At 35.3% G+C, this 23,198-nt stretch overlaps 1 protein-coding gene across 3 annotated transcripts in view; it reads left to right on the top strand.

Moving 5' to 3' along the window:
* FMN2 (formin 2) overlaps positions 1–23,198 on the top strand; it is a 151,506-nt gene that overhangs the window by 46,744 nt on the left and 81,564 nt on the right. For 2 of the 3 annotated variants that reach the window (XM_021392688.1, XM_021392687.1), the window contains 3 exons: positions 1–300; positions 1,354–1,498; positions 12,749–12,836. The exon at positions 1–300 is cut by the window's left edge and continues 1 nt beyond it. In XM_021392688.1, the coding sequence (XP_021248363.1) occupies positions 1–300; positions 1,354–1,498; positions 12,749–12,836 (533 nt within the window). Of the gene's footprint in view, positions 301–1,353; positions 1,499–12,748; positions 12,837–14,511; positions 14,593–23,198 lie in introns of those variants that run through there. The other variant, XM_021392689.1, reaches the window with a different exon arrangement.

The following is a 23,198-nucleotide window of genomic DNA, read 5'->3' as shown; positions in this document are numbered from 1 at the left end:
TCCGCCGCCTCCTCTGCCTGGTGCGGGAGTGCCACCTCCGCCGCCTCCTCTGCCTGGTGCGGGAGTGCCACCTGCAGCCCCACCACCTTTGCCTGGAGAAGCACCACCCCTTCCGCCACCGGCTCAAGGCAGTGCCTATACAGCAGTCCCACAAGCTGGTGGATTTCTTCCTCCACCATTACCATCTGGTTTATTTGCAATGGGTATGAATCAGGAGAAGGGGAGCAGGAAACACGTGATAGAGCCTTCTCGACCAATGAAGCCTCTTTATTGGACAAGAATTCAGCTCCACAGTAAAAGGTAAGCGATATAGTTGTGAATAGTGTGTTTTTGCTGTCTTCATAGTATCATGTAATGAGCAAAAGGATTTATTTACCACTATGCAGATCTTTAAGAGAGACTTAGAGGAAGCAGAATTTTTATTTTCAGTTGGGTACTTAAATAGGGTTAGCCTATTCCAGTTATAAGCACAAACTCTGGGTAATGTTATTTACTCGTGAAAGGTCTTTGAGGGCAGTGTTTTCAGCTGTCCTATGGAGTTGCATACCATATCTTAATCAGAAGTCCTAGGGTGGTTGTACGCCACTAACCTTTCCATTAATTGTTTTTTAGCATTGCATTTGTGCTTTCCCCACTCAACTTTCAGGACAGAGTTGATCTTTCTCTTGAGCAAGAGTGAACAAATGTTGCTTGTGTCTTTCCTCCAGATGAATGTATGCTGAACAGTTTTTAGTCTCCTCTTTTCTTTCTCTTGTGACCTAGAAACCTTTTCTCAGTTTGTACATTTAGCAGACAGATTCAAACCACAGTTTTTTATGTAGCATGGGAGTATAAATCACTTGTAGCTCTTATCACTTGATATGATACTGAAATACTTGGGTTTGGTTGTTGATGGTTTTCATGTGTTTGTAAAGTACAATTCTTGGTCATGAAAAAGAATGTTTCCTTATTAATCTCTTCTTTCTCCCTGAGTACTGACAGTTCTTCTACTGTTACTATCTAAAGATGAACATCTTCTGTCTTCAGTTTCTTCTTGCCACTGTCTCACAGGTGGTCTGCAGATAGCTGTGCATTTCTACTTCTTTGTGTGCATGTCTGTGTATTTTATAACCTATTTATATTCCTGTGCATGTAAAGTGGGAAATATAAATGAGTTTGACAAATTTCCTGTGTGAACAAAGAAAAGAGGTACTGGGGAGAATCAACAGTATATCTTATCAAAATGCTGCTAGTAGAAGTTGCTAGTAGAAGTTAGGCAACAACTTGTAAACTGCTGCTATCTTATTTTCTTCATTCCACCATTTATGATTTTAGTTTGACACTGCCCTACATAGGTCTTTTGCTTAACTTTAGAGATTCTAGTGCTTCACTTGTGTGGGAAAAAATTGAAGAGCCTTCCATAGATTATCATGAGTTTGAAGAACTATTTTCTAAAACAGCTGTTAAAGAGAGGAAGAAACCTATTTCGGACACCATTACAAAAACAAAGACCAAACAAGTGAGTACTCCATTTACTTTCAGATATTTTCTAGGCTGGCTTTTACATAAAAGATTTTTTGCATGCAGCTATTTTTTCAGGTTTGAAATTTTTACCGTATATATGCTATATAGAAATATAAGAAAAGGAGAGGATGTAGGATGCTTTCCAAAGCTGTCAAAGAATGACATTTTGTTTAATTAATTACTTGGTAGTTATATTTATTTTTTAAAACTTTGCTTTATCCACTTTATATATAAAGAGGTGCAGATAAGATGCTTGAAATTGACTCTATGTGTGCAATACTTAAATGAGCAGTACATACATTATTCTGAAGGATTTTATAAATGGAAGAAATGGATGTAAATTACCATGATTTCAGAGGAAAATGACATTTAAGAATCTAATTCCTGATGTTATACCAATGATAACAGTTCCAAGTTTATAGTGTTTATATGTAGTGAATATAAAATTATGCATACTAAAAATGAAAAACAGTCAGGAAAACATAATCAAACTGATTTTTCGAAATAGGGTACAAAAAAACCCACACTATATATTAAATGTAAAATTTTAAACTTGGGGTAGAAGAATTGAATCTGAATATGCACTTGACTAGATGGAGGCTCTAATCTTCTTGGATATGAAATGCACAACCAAATTTTGGTGATATGATTGGTACTTAATTCACAATTAACATTTCAGGCTACAGAGGAGACATTATTATTGCTATTCTGTAGAATGCTAAATCATGTTTAAAATTCTTGTTTTATCTCTCATCTTCTCTGTTCTGCTTTTCTGAACTCAAGACTACGATGTTCTTTCTGTTTTTTTTTTTAAATTATCACTGTACAAGATTTTATTTCCACATTAGGTGTGCAGAGACATTTTCAAAATGTCCATGCAGATTTCATGTTTGAATTTGACCTCTATACCTAGCAGTTATGGATACGTTCCCTCTTGCATACTTTTTACTGTGCTAGCGATCTGCTGCAGGCAATAGAAGAAGTACTGAAGTTGAGATGGGTATGGTAGGATGCTGGGATAAGATTTTATCTGGATGGATGGGCAGGATAGGGCAGCTACACATCATGTTACCTGTGCGCTGCACCAGATAGTTTGAACTGGGAAAAGAGGAAAGGTAACAGAGCTGCTGCTGTCTTGCTGTCCTGCAACACATCTCCAAAGTTCAAAAGCATACTTGATGCTTTCTCTATAAACAGTTACTCAACTCACATTTCCTGAGGTTTAGTGGTGCAAGTCTCTAAACAGAGCAGAAATCATGATTGTTTAATTATGTGGCATAAACAACGGATAGAAATAGACAGCAGTTATAAGTAAACATTGCACAGGGATTTTAATACTTGCAGTACACATTTTTCTTGAAATGAGAAAATACTTAACAATAAATAAAAGGTAGATAAAGCTACCTGAAAATGACTGATTGTTCTTAACTTCTTTGGAAGTAACAAGTTGTATATGGCAGGAATTTTCACAGAGAAGTTAAGGCAATCTAAGTAGCTGCCATATTTTAGACCAAATATTCATGTTGGCTACCTAAATTGATTAAAGAGAATCTCGTGTGCTTCTCTTCCTCCATTGATCAAACAAATCCTCCACCAAAGAAAGAGAGATTACCTAATGGGGAAGTCTGATTTGTTGCATGGTAGTACCTGAGGGAAAGAGATTGACCAATAGATATCCAAATGTGCTTGAAACAACACAAGAAGGCATCATAGGCTTTCATTAGAACTACAGTCTGAGCTGGCATGTGTTGCAGATGACAAAGTTCAGTGTTTGCATGTGTACATAATCTGGGCTTTTCATAGCATCAAAGTGAGGAAAATTGAAGTAGAATACAAAAAGTATATTCTACGTACACACTCTAAGTAGTTTGGAACACAGGCCTTCATTCTGAAATTCTCTTCATTTGTACTGCAATAAACACTTGGGTAACGAAGTCCATCCATGTTTAGCAGAAGAAATGGTTATTTGCAGAAAGCATGACTGTAATTCCACAAGTATGTTTATATAGAAAGCACCAAGTGCTGTTTAAGTGGTTACTGACTTGCATGGATTCTATGGTAGTTATGGGTATTGTAAAGATCTTACAAATGGTGTTTCTGTAGTGATTTTTACAGGGATGTGTTATGCAAAGCAGATGAGTTCTATCACCTGTTGAGCTCCAGGAGAACATAATAAACCAGGATCTGTAAAACTTACTGTGCTGCTCTCTAGAAAATTTCTAGTTTGGCAATTGTTTTTCCTCCTTACATTGCCATGTGGGTATGCTAAGCGGATGCATTTCTTTTAAATATTGGATGCAAAATGCTAGCCGAACTGGAAATAGTTGTCAGGTAAAAATACCCAGATAGCTTTCAAAGGCATAAAATATTTTGTACTCTATGTAAACATCTGATTTTAATACCACAGTGTTTTTATTGTAAGCTGAAATAAAAATATATTTCAAGAAGAGGCCATATTGAGGGGAGAAAAATAAGTTTTAGCTAATCTGAAGAAAGATTTGATAGTTTGGTGGATGGCTTAGTAGGTAAAATACTTATTTTGCAGTAAGCTGCTGTTCTGCATACTGTTTTTTATGCTATCTAACATATAGTATATGCACCTATTTGCTTGTGTATGTGTATATACACGTATGACATAAATATTTGTAAATGGTATCACCTTTTAAAGTGATAATTTTATCTATATTACTGTGGGGGTTTGAATTTTTTGTTTGCTTGCTCTTTGAGTTACAAACTGAGTTAATTTTACCCCTAGCCAAGTATTGTTTCTAACGTTTTTTCCCATTGGTATGAACATCTGCAAATAGCTGAAGAAAATATAAATCAGTAATTCTTTAAAAAAGAGTTTTGCACCTAGCACTGTGTGAAGGCCACATTAAAATCCATTCTATCACAGTAAAAAAGGGGAAAAATAAAGAGTATTATTTATGAATGCAATTGATTTTATTCTTTGTCTCTTATTTGGTGCTATGAAAAAAGCTGTGATTTACTTTTCTCTGATAATACATATATGTCAAATTCGCAGCTGCTGTAAATGTGTGCAGACTTGCTCAATGAGGATGCCTACTTAATCTTCAAAGAAAGTCCTTTATGGGCTATATTATAGGTGGAACTGCCATTACTACATATTAAAGTGGTCTGGCTTTCATTATAAGCCCCTGTTATTATAACTTTGCCAAAAGTTAGCTCTTTAGGCTGCAAATTTTGTTGAGTTTTTGTTGTTTTTCTTTCCCACGTTGGGTGTCAACTTCATTTTGGCTATTTTAAAAAAGAATACAGAGTCTGTTTTTGCTCATATCGACGCAGTTTTGTGCACTTGAAATATGGAAGATTTTTATCAGACGTGTCTTCTATTAGCTCTGTAAAGCATTCCTCAAATTTTGCCTCTCTGCAAGCTATATGAAATACCAGTTTGTGTTGCTCAAAAGAGACTTCAAGTATAATTCTGAAGACTTTTTTCCTAACCCTGTAATGGTAGACTGGAAAATAAGGAACATGAGGAGGTTAAGGTGAATAACTGAGATAAGAGTGAAGAAATGAGATGTGACAGGTGGAAATATAGAGTATATTAAGTATGATTCTGTGTCATCTCTTACTCTATCTCGAGTGATTTCTCTCAGAAACCTATTGTGAGCCTGGAGTGGTGTCAGCAAATAATTTACTCCATCAAACCTATAGCATTTGCCCCAATCAGTGGATGAAAACTTGATTTTGGAGTGTCTTGTTCAGCCATGTCATGTAGTTAGAACATTGCTTTTAGTTACACTATGGATCCTACTTTTCATATACTCTTTTCCATATCTTCTGCAGAGTGTGTGTAATGAGTACAGTTTGTAATTATAATCTTTGGCTATTTAGTAAATTGAACTGTTACCTGAGTAAAGACGCTTTTATTGGTTTTTGCAGCACTTTAAAAATGTGTACTTAGTGAAGAAGGAAGAAAATCTCTTGATTAAGGCCAAATACTAACGAATGATGGCAAACATGACATTAAAGACTCACAGTGTTCTCTTCCGTGGAGAACATTGGCCAGTGTGTATTGAATGGATTCTGTGAAAAAATAGTATATAATCAGAAAATCTTAATATCAGCACAATAGGTAGACAGAAGGGACTGAATTGAGTTGAGTAGACTACTTTCCTAGGTTTTGAACCATCATCTTAGAAACGTTGCTGATGATCGGTATTTTTGGAAAATAATACACATTTAACTGTAGAGAACTTTTCAAGAGCAAACCATATGTTTGTAATCTATCATGTAAATGGAAGAAAAATGTTAAAGATATTCTCATATGGGAAGTCCACCATAAATCTATTGAAATTAAGATTTTAATCTCTCACTTCCACTCCAGAAAATAAATAGGTTACTTAAGTTTCATTTTGTTTCAAAAGCCTTAGATGCAAACAAGATGCATCAATAAAAGTGTTTGGTTAATTATTTCAGCATTTTTGAATTTCTAAGTTGAATACAAAGACGCCATGGTAATAGAAAACTAGGAATGAAATGCCACATAAAATGAGTATAAATTGGTAAATACAGTTAATGTCATATTGAGTTAACAGATAAAAGATTATTCATATTTATTCATTAATGAGGAAGGACATCAAGGGAAAAATAATATTCTGAAAAGGAGAATTAGTTCCTTCTGCAAATAGATGAGGTACTGTGTTAAGAAGTTTTCTGTATCCACATTTATTGATCTATTACCTATGTCATTGGCACAACTGTTTCTTGCTCTGTTGTGCACTCTCTAGAGACAGTTGGAGTTCCGCTGCCCCCACAGACAGAAATTTTAGTGTTTTCCAAAACATTTTTATTTATATGCTATTAATGATGTCCTGAAGATATTTATGAAATTGAATATCTCATTTGTTTTGCTTGTAAGGATAATTTTTTTACCAGAGGCTCTTTGAATGATCTTTGCTTTTTACCTCTCACTCTATTCTTTATATAACTTGTTGCATGTTTTCTTGATTATTTGCTTTATTCTTGTATTAACTTCAAAATTATTCACTGTAAACACAACTTAACCATGCATCAAATCTCTGTACCTGTTCAGGCTTTCCAGGTTGATGTGATCTCGTAACTACACGTGTTTCTCCTTCTTTCTTCCTCTTACTGCTTTCTTTTATTCAGGTCATATATTTGCAGGTTTAAAAACAAATGTGAGTTTGGCATCTGACGCTACTGTAATCTCATCTTGAGACCAAAGAGCTCTGGAAGTTTCTCTACTTTGTATGCATATCATCACGAGTACTGAATGCTTCTGCTGATGTAATGGCATGGTTTAGCTGCTGCTGCTTAAAATCTTATGGATTCTGTAAAGTCAAGAGAGGTCATTTCTTGATCAGAGAAGCCACTTTTAGAGTGTCTGATAATGGCCTCATTCTGTTCCTCTATGCACTGGAAAACCTGTGTAGGGGAAGGTTGTACTGAAAGTTTGCTCAACTAAAGAGAAAAATAGGATTTGGTATGTAGTGAGATCCAGCTGTTCTGAGAGACTGAAAGCTCCACATCTGAAAAGTATAACCCAGTTATACTTGAATCTCAAAAGAAAGATGGCTGCCACCTTGGGCTGTATAAAATTCTTGCTGTACCGGAAACTGAACTGAGCCGCCTTAATTATGGCCATCTTTCCAGGGAGACTGGTGATTGTACATTTCTATAGGAAGCACTTCTAGGTCTTTCAAATACTACTTTCTCCATCCCTTCCTTGAATGGCTGGAAGGATGAAGATGCTTCTCTTGGTCAGCATGTTTGATGTTTTAGTGTTAGATGCCATCAAGGGAAAAGAAAGGAACAGAACACAGTTAAAAGCATATGCGTTTCTTCTCCCATCTGTCTACCTGCCCTTATTCTGCTGAGAAAGCAAGAAGCAAAGCTACATAGTACAGCAGATTTTTACATCTAAACTCATGTTACTTCAGAATTAGATATACATATGGATTGAATGCATGTCACCTAAAAAATGGATATTAGTACGGTGATCATGATTTAATACATTAAAATAACATTCAACTTTCGTGAATATCCTGAACTGTATTTCTATCAGTAATGATTTACAAGTTAAACAAAGTTTTAGTGCCAACATGAAAATCAAGTTTTTAAGATTGTTATTTTTAATTTGTATGGAAGTGCAAAAAATACTTTAGATGAGAGAAGTATTGATTTTCATTGAATCATAGAGTGACGTAGGTTGGAAGGGATCTTAAAGATCACAGAATCAGAATCACAGAATTGCAGGGGATGGAAGGGACCTCGAGATCAAGTCCAACCCCCTTCTAAAGCAAGTAACCTATGATAGGTCACACAGGCAGGCATCCAGATGGGTCTTGAATATCTCCATAGGAGACTCCACAACCCCTCTGGGAAACCTGTTCCAGTGCTCCTTCACCCTTACCGTAAAGAAGTTATTGCACATGTTTGTGCAGAACTTCCTATGTTCAAGTTTTAGTTCCTTGTCCTATTGCCACACACCACCGAGAAGAGCCTGGCCTCATCCATTTGCCTCCCACCTCCCATCAGATATTTATAAACATTAATCAGATCCCCCCTCAGTCTTCTTTTCCCCAGGCTTAACAGACACAGGTAACTCAGTCTTTTCTCACACGGAAGATGCTCCAGTCTCTTTATCATCTTTGTGACCCTCCACTGGACGACTCCTAGGAGATCCCTGTGTTTTCTGAACTGGGAAGCTCAGAACTGGACACAGTATTCCAGATGTGGCCTCACCAGGGCAGAGCAGAGGAGGAGGATCACCTCCCTTGATCTGCTGGCCACACTCTTTTTAAAGCACCCCAGGATGCCATTGGCCTTCTTGGCACAAGGGCACACTGCTGGCTCATGGCCAACCTGTTGTATACCAGAACACCAAGGTCCTTCTCCACAGAGCTGCTCTCCTGTACTGATGCATGTGGTTATTCCTCCCCAGGTGCATGAGTCTACACTTGCTCTTGTTAAATCTCATCAGGTTCCTCCCTGCCCGACTCTCCAGTCTGTCCTGGTCTTGTTGAATGGTAGCACAGCCTTCTGGTGTGTCAGCCAATCCTCCCAGCTTTGTGTCATCAGCAAACTTGCTGAAGGTGGATTCTATCCCTTCATTCAGGTTGTTGATGAAGATGTTGAACAAGACCAGACCCAGCACCGAAGCCTGGGGAGCACCACTAGTTACAGGCCTCCAACTAGACTCTGCACTGCTGATGACAACCCTCTGAACTCTGCCAGTCAGCCAGTTCTCAATCATCTAGTTCCCAATCACTCTGCTATGGACAGGGCATTTTGCTGATGATGATTTAGAGAATAATGCAGATTTTTCTTATGACTATATATTTTGCTTAGTGGAGATCAGTACAAACAGCAAGAACAAAAAAAGTTGTAAAGAAAAGGAGGCAGCTGCAATCGAAAGGGTTCATTGGGAGTGAGTACAGCAAATAATATTGTGCTTCTGACTGTAACCATGTGTCTTTTAAAATGGCAACATTGCAGATTTTATTCTGCAGGCTTTTTTCCATTCTTTCACTTACCATTTTCTTTTTTTTTCTCTAGCTTTCTATTTGTCTCCCTGATTTCATCTAACTTTCTATAAAATAATTAAGAACTACTCACTTGTGTTACTAACCAACCCACTGAGACGTTTAGATGATTAGAAACAGAAGAGCTACAAACTTAGAAATTAAACTTTTAGGTACCCATATCCTTTAAATGCTGAAAGAAGGGGTAGATATAATTGTGGTACATAATAATGAGGTAAACTATCAAATAGCTTTAGGCATAAAAAAAAATAATCTTGTAATCTATTTTTAAGCTAAAGAATTTAAACTTTGGTATTTTATTTCAGTCCCCCACTCTAATCTTTAAAATTAGAATATTGTGATTATTTTTACTGATATTTTTTCTCTTTTTGAAGATCACAATGTTTTTCTGACTTATTACTGCATATCTGAATCTAAGCAATCTAAGTAATTTTTCATCTGAAATGGTAAAAATTGAGTTTAGTTAGATCAGTATGTTCCATCAGCACAGGTAGGCTGTTAGGCAGTCAGAACTTAATACCTACAAAACAAAATAATAACATTAAATAGAAATACTTTATCTCCTGCTATAGCAAAATATCCTCACTAGGTGTAGTGTGTGTTTTTCCTCTCACACAACTGCTAGCCAGAAGTAATTTTTGGATTTACCTTAAATAAATTAAAAATAACTCATAAGCTTTTATGGGATATTCTCACATTATTCTGTAAGGAGGCATGGATATTCATGTGACAGATATGGTGGGTCCAATTCTTTCATCATGTATTTTATGATTGGAATATGCTGGAATCCACAGAAAAGAACTGTTGTTGCAACACCAGCTCAGAAGATTCCTGCATTACTGCCATGATTCAATCTTCTAAGATCTTGTTTGGAACTTCTGTATTTCTGCATCCTCTCTGCAAAAGTTACAAGCTACAAGCATTTGTACAGTGGCTTTCCTGCTTTTGACTTCTTGAAACATACAGTAGTTTTTCTAAGCCACTGGGAAGCAACAGGGTAATTTTGCTTAATGCTAGCAATCAAAATCAGAACCAGAGAATGAGCCATTGAAAAATTCCGTGCATTAACTAAATATTATTCGGGGGAAAGGGAATCTTGTGCTTTTGCTTCAGAGTTCTCATCAGCCATGTGTCTTGCATTACCTTTCATAAAATATCTTTTTGACTTTTTTTGCTGTGTTGAACAATCAGGAACAAATTTGGCATGTAGTTTGTTTACTGTTTAACAATGAAGACCACTCAACAACTAAAAAGTTTGTGCTAGACTTTAGACTTCAGATAAAATCTCGAGCTTCATTTTTATTTTTCATTAATTTCTTTAAAGCAAAATTCCAGGGTCCAGACTAAAAAGGAGCTGTGTATTATCTTAGATCTTGTAAAGATTGAATTTATCAGTCTTCTGTTGTTATGCCTTTAAACAGTGTCACTAGTCTGCAGACTGTAGGCCTAGATTATGTTGCTGATTCATTTTATTGTTTTGTTTTTAAATGTGGGAATTGCTTTAGGCACTTGTGTTAATATTCATATTTTATGAATTAGTGTTGTATTGTTACAGCCATTCTATTGGAGGAAGATATAGTATTCACGCAATTTACTCAAATTAGAAAGAAAGAATGAGTAAAGATGAGTATGAAAACTGACATAAAACCTACATTTTAAATAAAGCCAGACAAAACTGATAGTTTTTATATAACCACACTTTATCTCTTCCTTTTCTGCACCCAGTCATGCTCTTTTAGTACTCCTGATGTCCTCGAGGTTCAGAATTTTGGTAGATATGATGACCTGTAGTGCATGGGGACAGTGTTGTTTTTTTTTTTTTTTCTCTGGTCACTGGCAAATCAAGTCAGTCTCCTATTCATCAGCTCACTGTAAGAAAAAGCTACTTCTTTTTCCTGTGAACTCTGAGACCAGGTTACTACTAGAGCATATGACTCAAAGGGATTTTCTGGGCCTCTAATATTGATGGGAATCATGCCCCCTAAAAAAAAAAAAAAAAAATCATGTTCTAGTCTGCACCACAAACGCATAGTTAATTTATTTAGTGGCTATCTTTTCTCTCCAGTTTTGGTTCCCATGCTACATTTGTAGTCCTGATCTTGGCAGCTCTCAGATTTAGATTGCTGATGAGTGGTAAAATAGTGTTTTCACAATTTGAATGTTACATAGTAGTGGATGGGTACTGACATTATTAGAAGTTGGAGAGCCCTGAGAACAGACTTCAGATAATGGTTTCTCTTTACAGGGAAGTCTCATGTTGTTTGTCCTAGCTTGATCTATGCTTAAATGAGATCTGTGCTCCTATTAGGAAACATTTAGGGTGGTTATAGCCTATTGTATGGACAGTGTGGAGTATCCCAGTTATATTTTTCTGGATTATCATAGATTTCCCTTTGAATTCAGAAAACGACTGTCATCTTCTATTCTGTAAGATTTTGAATTCAGTACACTTGACTTCAGTTTTTAATACTAATAGATTGTGTGTTATAATTGCATGTGTACTTGCTGACTTCTGACAGGTGACACTGACAGCGAGGTCTTTAACCATGTGAACAATGATTATGCTGCACCCAGTTTGTAATTCTAAGTTTTTTTTACTTCATGAGCAGGATGCAAGATTTTCACTTCACTGTAGTGATGTTAAAAATTATGAGGAAAGGGAAACACCTGACAAACTGATGGTTACAAAGGCTCAAGGAAAAAATAAATAAAAATAAAAAAAAAAATTGGCCAGCCAACCACATCCTCAGAAAACTCATTCAGCAAGCATCTGTGAGTTTATCAAGCTCCATTTATAAGCAGTACTCATGGAATAGTTCTAGTTCAGGATTTTGCTTCTCTTGATCTACCACTCAGACATCAACTTACAAACCCATGTGTGAAAACTTGAGTGAACCAAAGTGACAGAAACTGTACACATCTTGTGGAATACTTCAATCCGTTTTAAGATGTGGATTGTATTATGACATTTGTTAGCTAACATTTTTTTAATTTCATTTATACTAATTAATTACTAAATATGTTTTCCAGTGGGCTGCAGTTGATAGAGCATCTCAGTGCAACGACAGAAACTATGTAACTTGAAAAAGCATATATACTACCCGACTGAAATATAAAAATAACTTGAATTTACAGATCAAATTATCTGGGTTTTTATTCTTACCTCCAATTAATTCAATATTTTTTCTGGAAAGAAGTTTGAGTTTTTTTGTGTTCTCTAAGTGAACAAAGAAACTACCAATGTGTAAATACTTATTTTTCTTTTTAAATAAAATTCAAATTGGCACCTACTACGTTAAATTTAAAAATAAAACACAAATTCTCACAGTTTTAGCTTACATCAAAAGATGGAAATTATTGTGTGGTTTTGGAAACCAAAGGAATTCCAAGATAGACATAGTCAGAATTTTTTTATATGACAGCCTGTTTCATACACTTAATAACAGCAGTGTGAAGTTGAAAGTGTGTGTCCCACAGAAGGATAAAGTGTAGGGAAACTTTCTACTGACTTTTAGGTTTAAGATTCTGCTAGATGACATTTACACTTGTGACAGATGTATTCAGTTGAAGCACCCTTAAAAATAATAATACTTTTTGATGCATATATAAATTGTTCACAGAGTAGTATTTCTTGAATTTGTTATTAGTAATGCAAAATATCTTCTAACATTTTTCACACAGGTGAATACTAATAAATGGGTTTATTTTGGCAGGTTGTCAAGTTGTTAAGTAACAAAAGATCTCAAGCTGTTGGAATATTAATGTCTAGCCTTCACTTAGACATGAGGGACATTCAGCATGGTAAGTGAAATAAATACTGTTGGCTCTAGCTCAAATTGCGTCATTAATTACCTGGAAATCACTGGATTTTCATATGTAAAAAAATTAAAAAGCTTTTTTTAGACTTCTTTATGAAAATAGCAAATTATGGCATTTATTTCCACTTTTGTAACATATTCAGTTTTCCTCTATAGTAAACAGAACTGTTGAATGTTTATTTGCAGAATCACCACCTATAGTTCTGAACATCAATTATCTAGCTAGCATGAAATCTAGACTCTTCAATTTTTTTTTTTTGTGGAAGAAAGAGTGGTGCGATGTATTGTTTATTCTAATTCAAAGAGCCCAAGAGTATATCCAAAAAAGTGTATTACAATACCTAATTGATTTGCTGTCTAAAGTAGTTCATATTATGGGGTTTAGCTCAAACTGGAGTTGTTTCATCTTCAACAGCTGTTTATAATGGGAGATTTTTTGGAAGGAGTGTAATACTTATCACATTTATGCTAAGAGACAGTAGTGCAAAAAGGTGAAAAGTGGAATTGCATTTATATTCAGAGCATCCGTTATGTTTCCCAAAGGCTTTGGATAGATTTGAAGCAGATTGAACAATCCTGTGAAGTGCCAGCCTATCTATTAAATAAATGTGGTTTCAAGTATAACACAGACTTCATAAATCACAAAAACATCTTGTGAACTTTCTAGGTTACGTATTTACAGCCATGCATTCAGTTTGCTGTGATTTGCTTACTTTGTGAAATTATTCATAAGTAGAAGCAAATTTCAGTGCACTCTGTCAGCTAATGAGTAACTCTTAATCGCAAGTTGAAGTTTTTATTAAGCTGTTTTGATGGTTAGGAGACTTCCTCAAAATGAAGCACTTAAGATGGTAGTCATAGAGCAAGGCGCCAGTACTGGCGCCAAGAAGTACTTGGTATTTCCAAAGCTGGCAGATGTAGTTGAGTTAAGTCATAGAGCAAAATCTGAAAACAATGATACGGTCCTTTCCTTCAGTCAAATATTCAACTTGGTTTCAGTTAATAATGAGAACCTTATGAACAAAGGAGTCCGCCTAACATCTGTGTCTGTGGTAAAGCCAACACAAGTTCATTGAAAATTTGCTTGCTTAACATGCAACACTAGCAATAACATGGCATGAATGTCAGTGGTTGAAGGGGTCAAACAATACTGTGCTTAACCTTTATCCTACTACAATATGAAGTACACGTGATCATCTAAGAGCTGTGTGCAGATTTTGTATACTCCTTCAATAGCTGTTCTTAAAAACCAATAGTTTTTGCATAGGAGAATTAAATACTCCTCTTACTTCCTAGCTGTTCAAAAGTAATTGAACAAACGTGAGAGGAATTCTGATAGAATGACTGGTGAAAATGGTTGGAAGATCCTGGTTTAAAAAATAGGTTTGGTGTGTTGGTTTTTTCTTTATTTTTTAACATAACATGGGCAGAAAAGCTGTGAGGAGCAGGAAATAAATTTGTGTAGGGGGATTAGACAAATAGAGGTGACATCTCACTAAAAATCATATTTCTGGTACCAGTAACTCCATGCAGAATTTTGAGTGATCTGACCATAAAGGCTGTGGGAGAAGCTATAAAATTAAAAGCCCAAGAATTTAGTTTTGCCTTTACATATGCTTGCTTATTAAACAAGTATTTTCTTTTTTATTTTTTTTAAGCTTGCTGGCTTACCTGCTACAGTTTGAATAGTCCAAGGACAAAATGTTATCAAAACTAAAAGAAAAAAGTGAAATAAAAAGAAGCTGCATTAGCAACATAGAACTTGCTATATTTCCTTTTTTATACGCTAAAATTAAAAATACATGACAATAAATACAGCAAAAACTGTTATCAGTGTTCTCTGTCCCCTAGCCCAGGGCTTTAGTAGCCTTCTCAAGCTTTTGCAATGTTTAATGTACAACTTTGACAACTTGTGGTACCAAATAACTTTCTTCACTGGCATTCTTCTAAATACCCCCTGTAAACTATATTTGGTGGAAGTAGTGTTAATACAAACTGCAGAAGAATTGTATTTTCCTTTTCAACTGACTTAGAAAAGTACAAAGAAAGAGCAAATATCAGTACAGTGTGGTATTCAGTCGATTCCTTGGTTTGATGCTATTGTGTTTTGTTTTTCTGCTAGTTTAGACAAATTGCAAAATGTTACAGGAAAAGAAGGGAAAATAACTGTGCTAGGTATTAATTCATGTAGTAAGTTCATGGTTTCAAGTTCTAATCATAATGAAGTGCTTAAAATAACTTGAAACTTAAGCTAATGTTGTATTTAATATGTTGCAAGGTTTTTGGTTGTTTTTTTTGCTGGTTGATTTTTGAAGATCAAAAATATATGTGCAATATGTCTGCAAGATGAAAGAAGGAAACTTGAAATTGGATATTTTATCTAATCTGGAATAACTAGTAAATGTTCTGTGCATGTGTGATCAGATGGCATTTAATGGAAGATCTCAAGCTATTGGAATACATACTAAGTAGATTTTGATGCTGATGATATCATTGTCTGCTGGTAGAGCTGCATTTATTTGCTCCTGACTTGAAACTGGGTTTAGTAAGACAAACTCCCAAATCTTGGCTGTTGTTTAAATATCCTTACATTGTGGAAGTAGCAGACTTTATTTTTGCTAAACTCTAGCACGTTGTTCTAGTAGTGATTTAAAATAGGGTGGGTTGATTTTTTTATGTTGTTACTGTGATTTCTTTTTTTTTTTTGGTAGATTCTCATTGCTAACACGGCTTCCAACTAATTTGTCTAGGATAGAGTTGTAAGAATTTTAAGACATGCTGACCTCTTTAAATCCACTGCTATTTTTCAGTTATGAGTACCAAAATGTGGCTTCTTCTCATGGTTTCTCTGATTTCACACATTTGACTAATGCCTTTTCCTTACAGTCATCTATCAACAATGCAAAACATTTTATCCAGATATTTTGCTTGCTTTTTTCATTTTTCACTGTACCACAAATCACCCTCATTTCTCTTATCTAGTATTATGTTCCCACTAGAAATATAGCTGCGTTTGGTAGCATGATACAGCCAAAACTCAAGAAATATGAAAGAAGCACTTCCCTATTTATAGCTCAGATTATTTTTTTGAAAGAGTTTGTGCTTAAATTAGAAATTCCAGCAAACACCTTTTAGTAGCCGATGATGAACAGCCCTTATATTAATATGTAACGACACATTAAGCTTCCTTCATCCAAGGACTGTGTCTCTTAAATAAGACACCTTTCAACACAAGAAATATAATAATAATTTGAAACTGTCATTATGTTGTCCGGAGCATAGCTGTCCTTCCTTCCCCAGTCAGTTTATTAAAAGGATACAGCATATCCTCTGCTGGTTTTCAACTTTTTATGCATAATAACAAATAGAGTAACAACAGGAAAAAAAAAATCTAATATGTGAGAGGAGAAAGAGAATGACAAACAAACTAAAGTTTTCAACTATAAGGAAAGCAGATTTTATATTTCATGCAGATAATGTTCACATTTACTGCAGTCACATTTTTATACAATAATTATTTCCAAGATGGAAATTTATCTTTGTTTGACAAAGTTAAACAAAAAGTTGTTCTAGTCTGAACATATCTTGTAAATGTTTAAAGTAGAAGACTGGCAAAAATTTCATGAAATTCCTTGTCTTCTGAACATTTCTGTAATCTTTTCCAATTCAGTAAGTTTATCACTTCAGGTGTTACATTACTTCTGGCATAGCTGTAGTTCTGTAAATATTTCTCCAAATAATTGCATAACATTTCGTGGTTGCATTGTCTCTGCTAGAAGTAGTTTAAAGTTTTCTGCCTCTGATGAATTCTGGATCCTCCCAGTTTAAGGCATCCTCATTTAACAATTGCCATTTTCCTCCCTCTCTGAGATGCTAATAATTTAACAAAGCTACTCTGATATTTGGAGAAAAAAATAAAATAAACGTGGAACATGGAAGACTAAAGATATTTTTGTTACAGCTCTCAACTGATTGTTGGTTAGTGATACTAAGACGGTTATATAAAGCAATTATAGAAAAAATAATTGAGGAAGAAGGCAGGTTCATCTAACAACTGGTAAAGCCCGAAATTTTAACCTGAATCAGAAATTATTTTACTGAAAATTGTATTAGCGTCAGTGTTTGCTCCACTAACAGGGGTACAGCTTTGCACAACAGGCATATTTTTTGCCCTTAATTCAAAACACAAATGTGCAGGAAGTGAATGAATATTCAATGTTAGTGAATAAAATAAGTATTTATTCTTTAGTAAGGGGCTATTAGTGACAGAGGAACATAGGAGAGTTTTAGTTTAGATTTTTCACACTGACACTTTGAAATGGTGAGCTGAGAAAGCCTTTGTCAGAGATGAACTGAATTACTTTATTGGAGGAAGGGAGAAAATATCTCTCATGCTACATTATTTGAATGGTCATGGATCTAGGAGATGATGTAAATGGAGAGAATTCATGAAAGAATAACTCAAGGTCTGGAAACTGACATTATTAGTTTATTCTACAAATGGTCCAGAGATAATCTAACCAGTATTTATCCTAGTATCAATATATGAGTTTCAAGTGATCATACTTAAACACATAAAATTATTTGTCAAGAAAAGATCTCTTCCCATAATGCATGTTACTTTTTAAATATAAGTTATGTTGTAAAATGTGATTGGGTTCTTTGGACATTGTCAGACTGGAAGACGAATATATGACTAAAATTCTCATTTCTGTCTGTTTAGGCTATGGACAAAATATAAAATCCTGAATACAAGTACAGACATAAAACATTTTTAGGTCATTTAACAAGTCTGCATTTCCTTCTTAAAGGAATGAACTGTAAAGTGATTATAATCTGTGCAGATTAATTACAAAGGTAGAAATTTTACCTGTAATGGTTTTTTAATTGAGAATCATAACATTTTTTTTCTTTATCAAATATTGTACTTTGACAGCTAAAAACTTTCTAGATCATGGTTTGTTTCCCTCTGATAGCTTTTTCCATTGTGCTTAGATTCTTTCAAGGTGCCACCAATAAAAGGTTGGGCATTTTTCTGTCCTGTGCAATAACACATGCATGAATCTTCATGTCACAGTGGTCAATCTTAGTCCTATTTCTTCCCATCTTTTTTTTTTTTTACCATATTTGCAACATTGTTAGATTGCAGGCTCATACATTTTATTTGCTTAGAATTACTTTACAAACTCCTCTTGTGAAATTATTGGTAAGAGAAACAATAGAATAAACAAAATGACTTTTATAAAGCACAGACTAAATTAAATTTGAATGCAACGCATATATTGTTTTAAATGTTTTTATTTCTTTGATGTTTTTAGTTTTCCCTACAGTGTTTGTACCAAGTAGCTGAAAGTGATTCTGAAGCCCTTGTCTGGCTAGCTAGGGAGGGAGGACCTTGGAGGAAAGTGACATTTCTAATGGATGTGATATAAACCCCAGAGCTGTGTGTGGAAAGCCTTAAAAGCCATTCCCAAGTGTTGATAGAGAGGGGACTGGATGTCCCTTCCAGCCCTAACTTCTGAGATTTCCTGAAGGATTATTCTAGTGAGTGAACTCATTCTAGCCAATAAAGGAATAGCAGCAGAAAAAACAGGGTCTTGGTTATTTTTTTTAAGTATGCATGCAAAACATCAAGATAATGAGGGATAAAAATATTTACATCATCCACAAAGGAACTGAATTTTGGTTTCTATGCAACATATTATTATGGAATTGATAATTGAAAAAAATATAGAACTAAAACCACTTTTCTATATTGCCAAATACACTTGAAATAAGGAAAATTATATTGAGCTTTTTAACAACACTTGAGTCAGCCAAGAGTAATTACTGCCACATTGGATAGTTTGGCTAATTAAAAATTTTTGTTGTTAAGAACATATGAATGTAATTTAATGGAAAAGTTTTGTAAGAAATGTAAGAACTCTAAGTGCATTTTTTGTATGTTGTTCTAGTTGAAACAGTTTATTTTTTTCTTAGAAATCTGATTAACACTGAGACATGGAGAGAAATATTTCAGAAAAGTTCTTTAGGGGGAACAGAAAAATTAGTACTGCTATTTCACGTTTGTGTAATGTGTAGTTAGTTGCTTGTGAGAGAGATGGTTATGAAATTCAGTGCAGAAAAGCAATAAAATGCATCTTGCGTTCATTACTATCATTCAAAAACTGAATTTTTTTTTACAGAAATACATTAAAAGTATTTTTCAATGACTGTATTTTTATGCATCGCTAAACTAAACAGAAGTTTTGGCATTCTGTATATTAAGAACAGTTTATTAATTGACTTAAGACCTTCCAGTAATTAGTCACACATTTTTTCATTGAGTTGAAAGGTTTGGAAGAAAAGAATGCCTGCCACATCAATCCATTTAGTGATTTGTTTTTGCTTGCTAAGTTTAAATATGAAATATATTCACATACATCCTTTCAGATCTATAAAAATTTAAATGCCACATATGTAGCAGTTAAAATCTAATCTACGTTCAAAGTAATTAAAATAAAAAAATTAGAAAAAGTTGCAAGGTGAATCTCTTCTTTTTTCTTAACATGAATTGTATCCATTTTTACTACCTCTACCTCCCACCTTTCTGTAATTTCTCATTTAAGGAAGCAATTGCAACTCTGTACTGTATTGGCCAAAAGAAGATCTGTCTAGCTTAGTACCTGATCTGTGTAGATAGCACAATAAAGCAAAAATAAAACTAAACCAACATGAATGACACTAATTGCTCTTCGTGTATTTCTGCAGATCTCTATTTAATCTTTTTGGCAGTAGTTGCCTTTTTCCAAATTGAAAAGTTTATTTGGAATGGTTCTCATATGTGTTGTCTATTCTTCTGATTTTACTTGTCAGCAGTCTACCACCCATAGCTCTCTTTCCTCTCTTTAGAAATGAAGTAATTAGCTCTGCAAGTTATTTTCAGGATTTGTGTACTGTATGCCTATGGCATGGTATCGTATATTCTATTTGCATATTGTTACTGATGTTGTATGTCTTTTAACTGTTGCTAATTATTGAGCTTTTATTTTCAGAGAATTATGACAAAAAGTGCTTATCATTTGGCAGAGGTAGCTAATTTTGTATCCATCAGAGTTTTTACATTTGGGTTCTTTTCTTCCATGTACTTTATTTTGCATTGTACTGACATTGAATATTTCAGAGATCCTTTAGCACGTGTATGCTATTAGCTTTAAACTAGTTAGCTCATATATTCGGACATTATCGCTTCTCATTCATTAAGCTGTACAGGAAGTAGTGAAGGTCTTAGTGGGACTTCACTGCTACAACTCTCTATTTTGAAAATTCATTATCTATTTTTACAATTGACTTTTTTTTAATAGCAGGTGTTGTATTGAAATGAAGTTCTTTATGTATCCTATGACAACATATTTTTTTCTGAAGCCTTAGATAAGAAGGAGCTTTTTCCAAATCTAGTATCAGTCTAATCACTCTAATCTGTGCCTTTTTTGATTCACTAAAGGAGTACTGTTCAAACTGGTGTTCACAAGCATCCACAACAAAATGGCATGCAACCTTTCTTTCTCATTACACTGTGTTTCTCTGTATGTTTAAAGAAGCTGTTCTTCCATACAATACATAGATGCTTTCCAGGCACAAAATTCAGAGTGACTGGTTTGTAATTTCCAGCATCATCTCTGGAATCCTCTTAAAACTTGTATTTGTATGTTCTGAAACAAGTTCAGTTTGAGACGGTGCTCAAAATGCATCGTTTGAGAAATGTAGATCTTGTATGAGAGCATCTTAGACCTTTTCTGTGGGTAGTGAATCCTATCACAAATAACTTGTTTAATCTTTTTTTATTCTCCTTCTTTTGTTTTGTGCTCTTTTTATAGACAGATTATTCGCATGCCCAACTGTTCCCTGTCAGGCTTCCTACATCAGATGTGTTTGAAAGCAATTTTATTACCAGCTTTATGCATTTGGCATGTTGGTTTTAGACCTTTTTGTTCTTGTCCAATTTACATAGAGCTTATGAGACTTTTTGCTTTTCTATTTTCTTTGGCTGATTTCCACTTCTTTAAGAGAGTTACTTTCTTACAGGTGTCCCCCATGCTCTTCTGTTTAATCAAGTGTGTGGTTTTGAAGCCTAGACGCACTGGGGATATGGAAAGACAGGGAAAAGCCTGAGTACTTTAAAAAAAAAAAAAAATTCTCTGAAACTTTTAATATAATGTCTCTAAACTTCATTGTGACCTGCAAGCTTCTTAGCCTTTTAACTGACTTCCTCCTTGTAACACTTTTTTTTTGTGTTATTTTTATAATCTCATTTTCTGTGTCCCTTAAAGAGACAGCAAGTGAATGACAAACAGTGTCCCTTTTAAGATCGCTATGGTGTCTTCAGCTATCTAGTACACTACTTAGGAGTAAATCAAATGTTGTTTCTACTCTTTTGGTATTTCTGTCTACTTGCTTTGAGTCATAATTGCAAACAATTGCCCTAAAATTTAGACTCTGATATTTCATAAATGTATTTAACAGATTAAACCTTCTGCTGTTATGTTTTGTATCTTACAAACATGCTTTCTGAGTGACACGTAATAGGGTTCTAGGTGTGCTATTTATATTTGGCCATAGGCTCCCTCAGTAGGGAACGCAGCACATCCATTTCAGCTGATTGCTTTATCTTAACTGACTAATCCTTCCTTCAGCAGTTACTGATTATGGCACCATCTGCAACATTGACTGTGACACTGATAATCTTCCTTCTGATGCATTTGGAACAGTCATTATATCCATCTTTTAATAAAAACCTGCCCATTGCAAGCATGAGTAGTCTGGCGACTATATCGCTATATAGCTGGCCAGGACCTGACTTCGCCTTGGCTTATTTTGACTTTCCCTCCTCCTCACCCCAGAATCTAGCTCTCATCCCTGCCTCATCCGAGCACCTTCCCCACGGGCTTTCCTTTCCCTGTGACACACCGCTGCCGGCGGCTGCCCGGCTCCGCGCTTCCGGCACCAGGTGGCAACAGCGGCCCGCGGTGGCGGGTCGGGGCTCGGCCGCGCGGCGGCTTCGTCGTGCTTCAGCTGTGCCGGGGGTGCTGTCTCTCGATGAACCCTTGAAAAAGGCTCCAGGTGCAGGTAGGAGAAAGGATGACGAAATACAGGGCAGAGACCTGTTTGCTGTATTCATCTGCGGTTGGCAGAGTAGGAAGCAGTGCAGGGGAAACTTTGGATAGATGTTAGAAAGTCTTTTTTCTGTGGAAAAAACATTCTGCATGTTTCTTGTCGTGCTGATGCTGTTGTCAGAAGGACCGGGATTTCTCTTGCTTGTTCCTTTTCTTTCTTGTGTTCTGCCAGCACCCCTGGAAAATGAAAGATTGAGATTTATTTCTATTCTTCTGCTGCTCCATAGGAAACCTCTCCGTTCTATTCCAGTGTAATGTATTTTATGTTTCTAGCGAAGCTGTGAATAGCTTTAGTTGCTTAGATAATATAGGTCAATGGCATTGAACTGAGTGCCTTTTGCAGTCTTAAAGACCTTAGTGGGCTAAATCTAGTGACAGTACTGACATAAATACAGGTGATTGCCACCCAAAAAACATTATGACTTTTCTTAGAATTTATGTATTTTGGTTTTCCACATATATCTGATTTTGTTGCAATTCCAGTCCATATTTCCTCGAATTTATTAATACCAACTCTTGAGAAGCACTTTGGAGCATGGAAAAAGGTAAAACTTAAACAATAAATGCTCATCCTTCTGCCCTCAGTTATCATGTTATTGTGATTCGAATTAGTAAAGACATCTCATCTGTTTTCTACCTAGCCAAAAATCTTGTTGTGCTCTTTTCATAATCCTACCATACTTAGAACATGGACTAAATATCACAAGACCATTACGTCATTTTCTTAGCATCTGTAGCTCTTTAGTATTGTAACTTCAGAATATTTGGTGAAAGGCTTAGCATTCATTAGGGCAATGAAGGCCATAGTGTTTATGCAGGCTGCTGACTGAGCTGACGTGGAAAATAACAGGCTACATCTAAACTCCTTCCTGCTGTGCCCAAAATAAAATTTTTACTTGATCTAGAGAAGAAATTATTTTAGTGAGATACTACTGTCTGAAAAATGGAAAGGAAAATCTACTTTTGAATGGGAGCCTCTCGAAAGTTCTGTTCATAATTCTTGAACAACAACAACAAAAAAAATCAACATGCGATTGCCACTGCTGTCTTTACAGCAGTTGTAGGCAAATGAGGGTTTGCCTGATTTCTGAATCCCTGAAAATTTCCATGTAGAATTTTCTAACTAGCTGTACTACTGCAGATCTCTGTATTATCACAAACAACTGCCTGGCTAACCATAAGCAAGGGAAGCT

The sequence above is a fragment of the Numida meleagris genome, chromosome 3 (genome assembly GCF_002078875.1).
Source record: "Numida meleagris isolate 19003 breed g44 Domestic line chromosome 3, NumMel1.0, whole genome shotgun sequence".
Lineage (NCBI taxonomy): Eukaryota > Metazoa > Chordata > Aves > Galliformes > Numididae > Numida > Numida meleagris.
The sequence above is the reverse complement of the archived record's forward strand: the minus strand, read 5'-3'. Positions and strand labels throughout refer to the sequence as shown.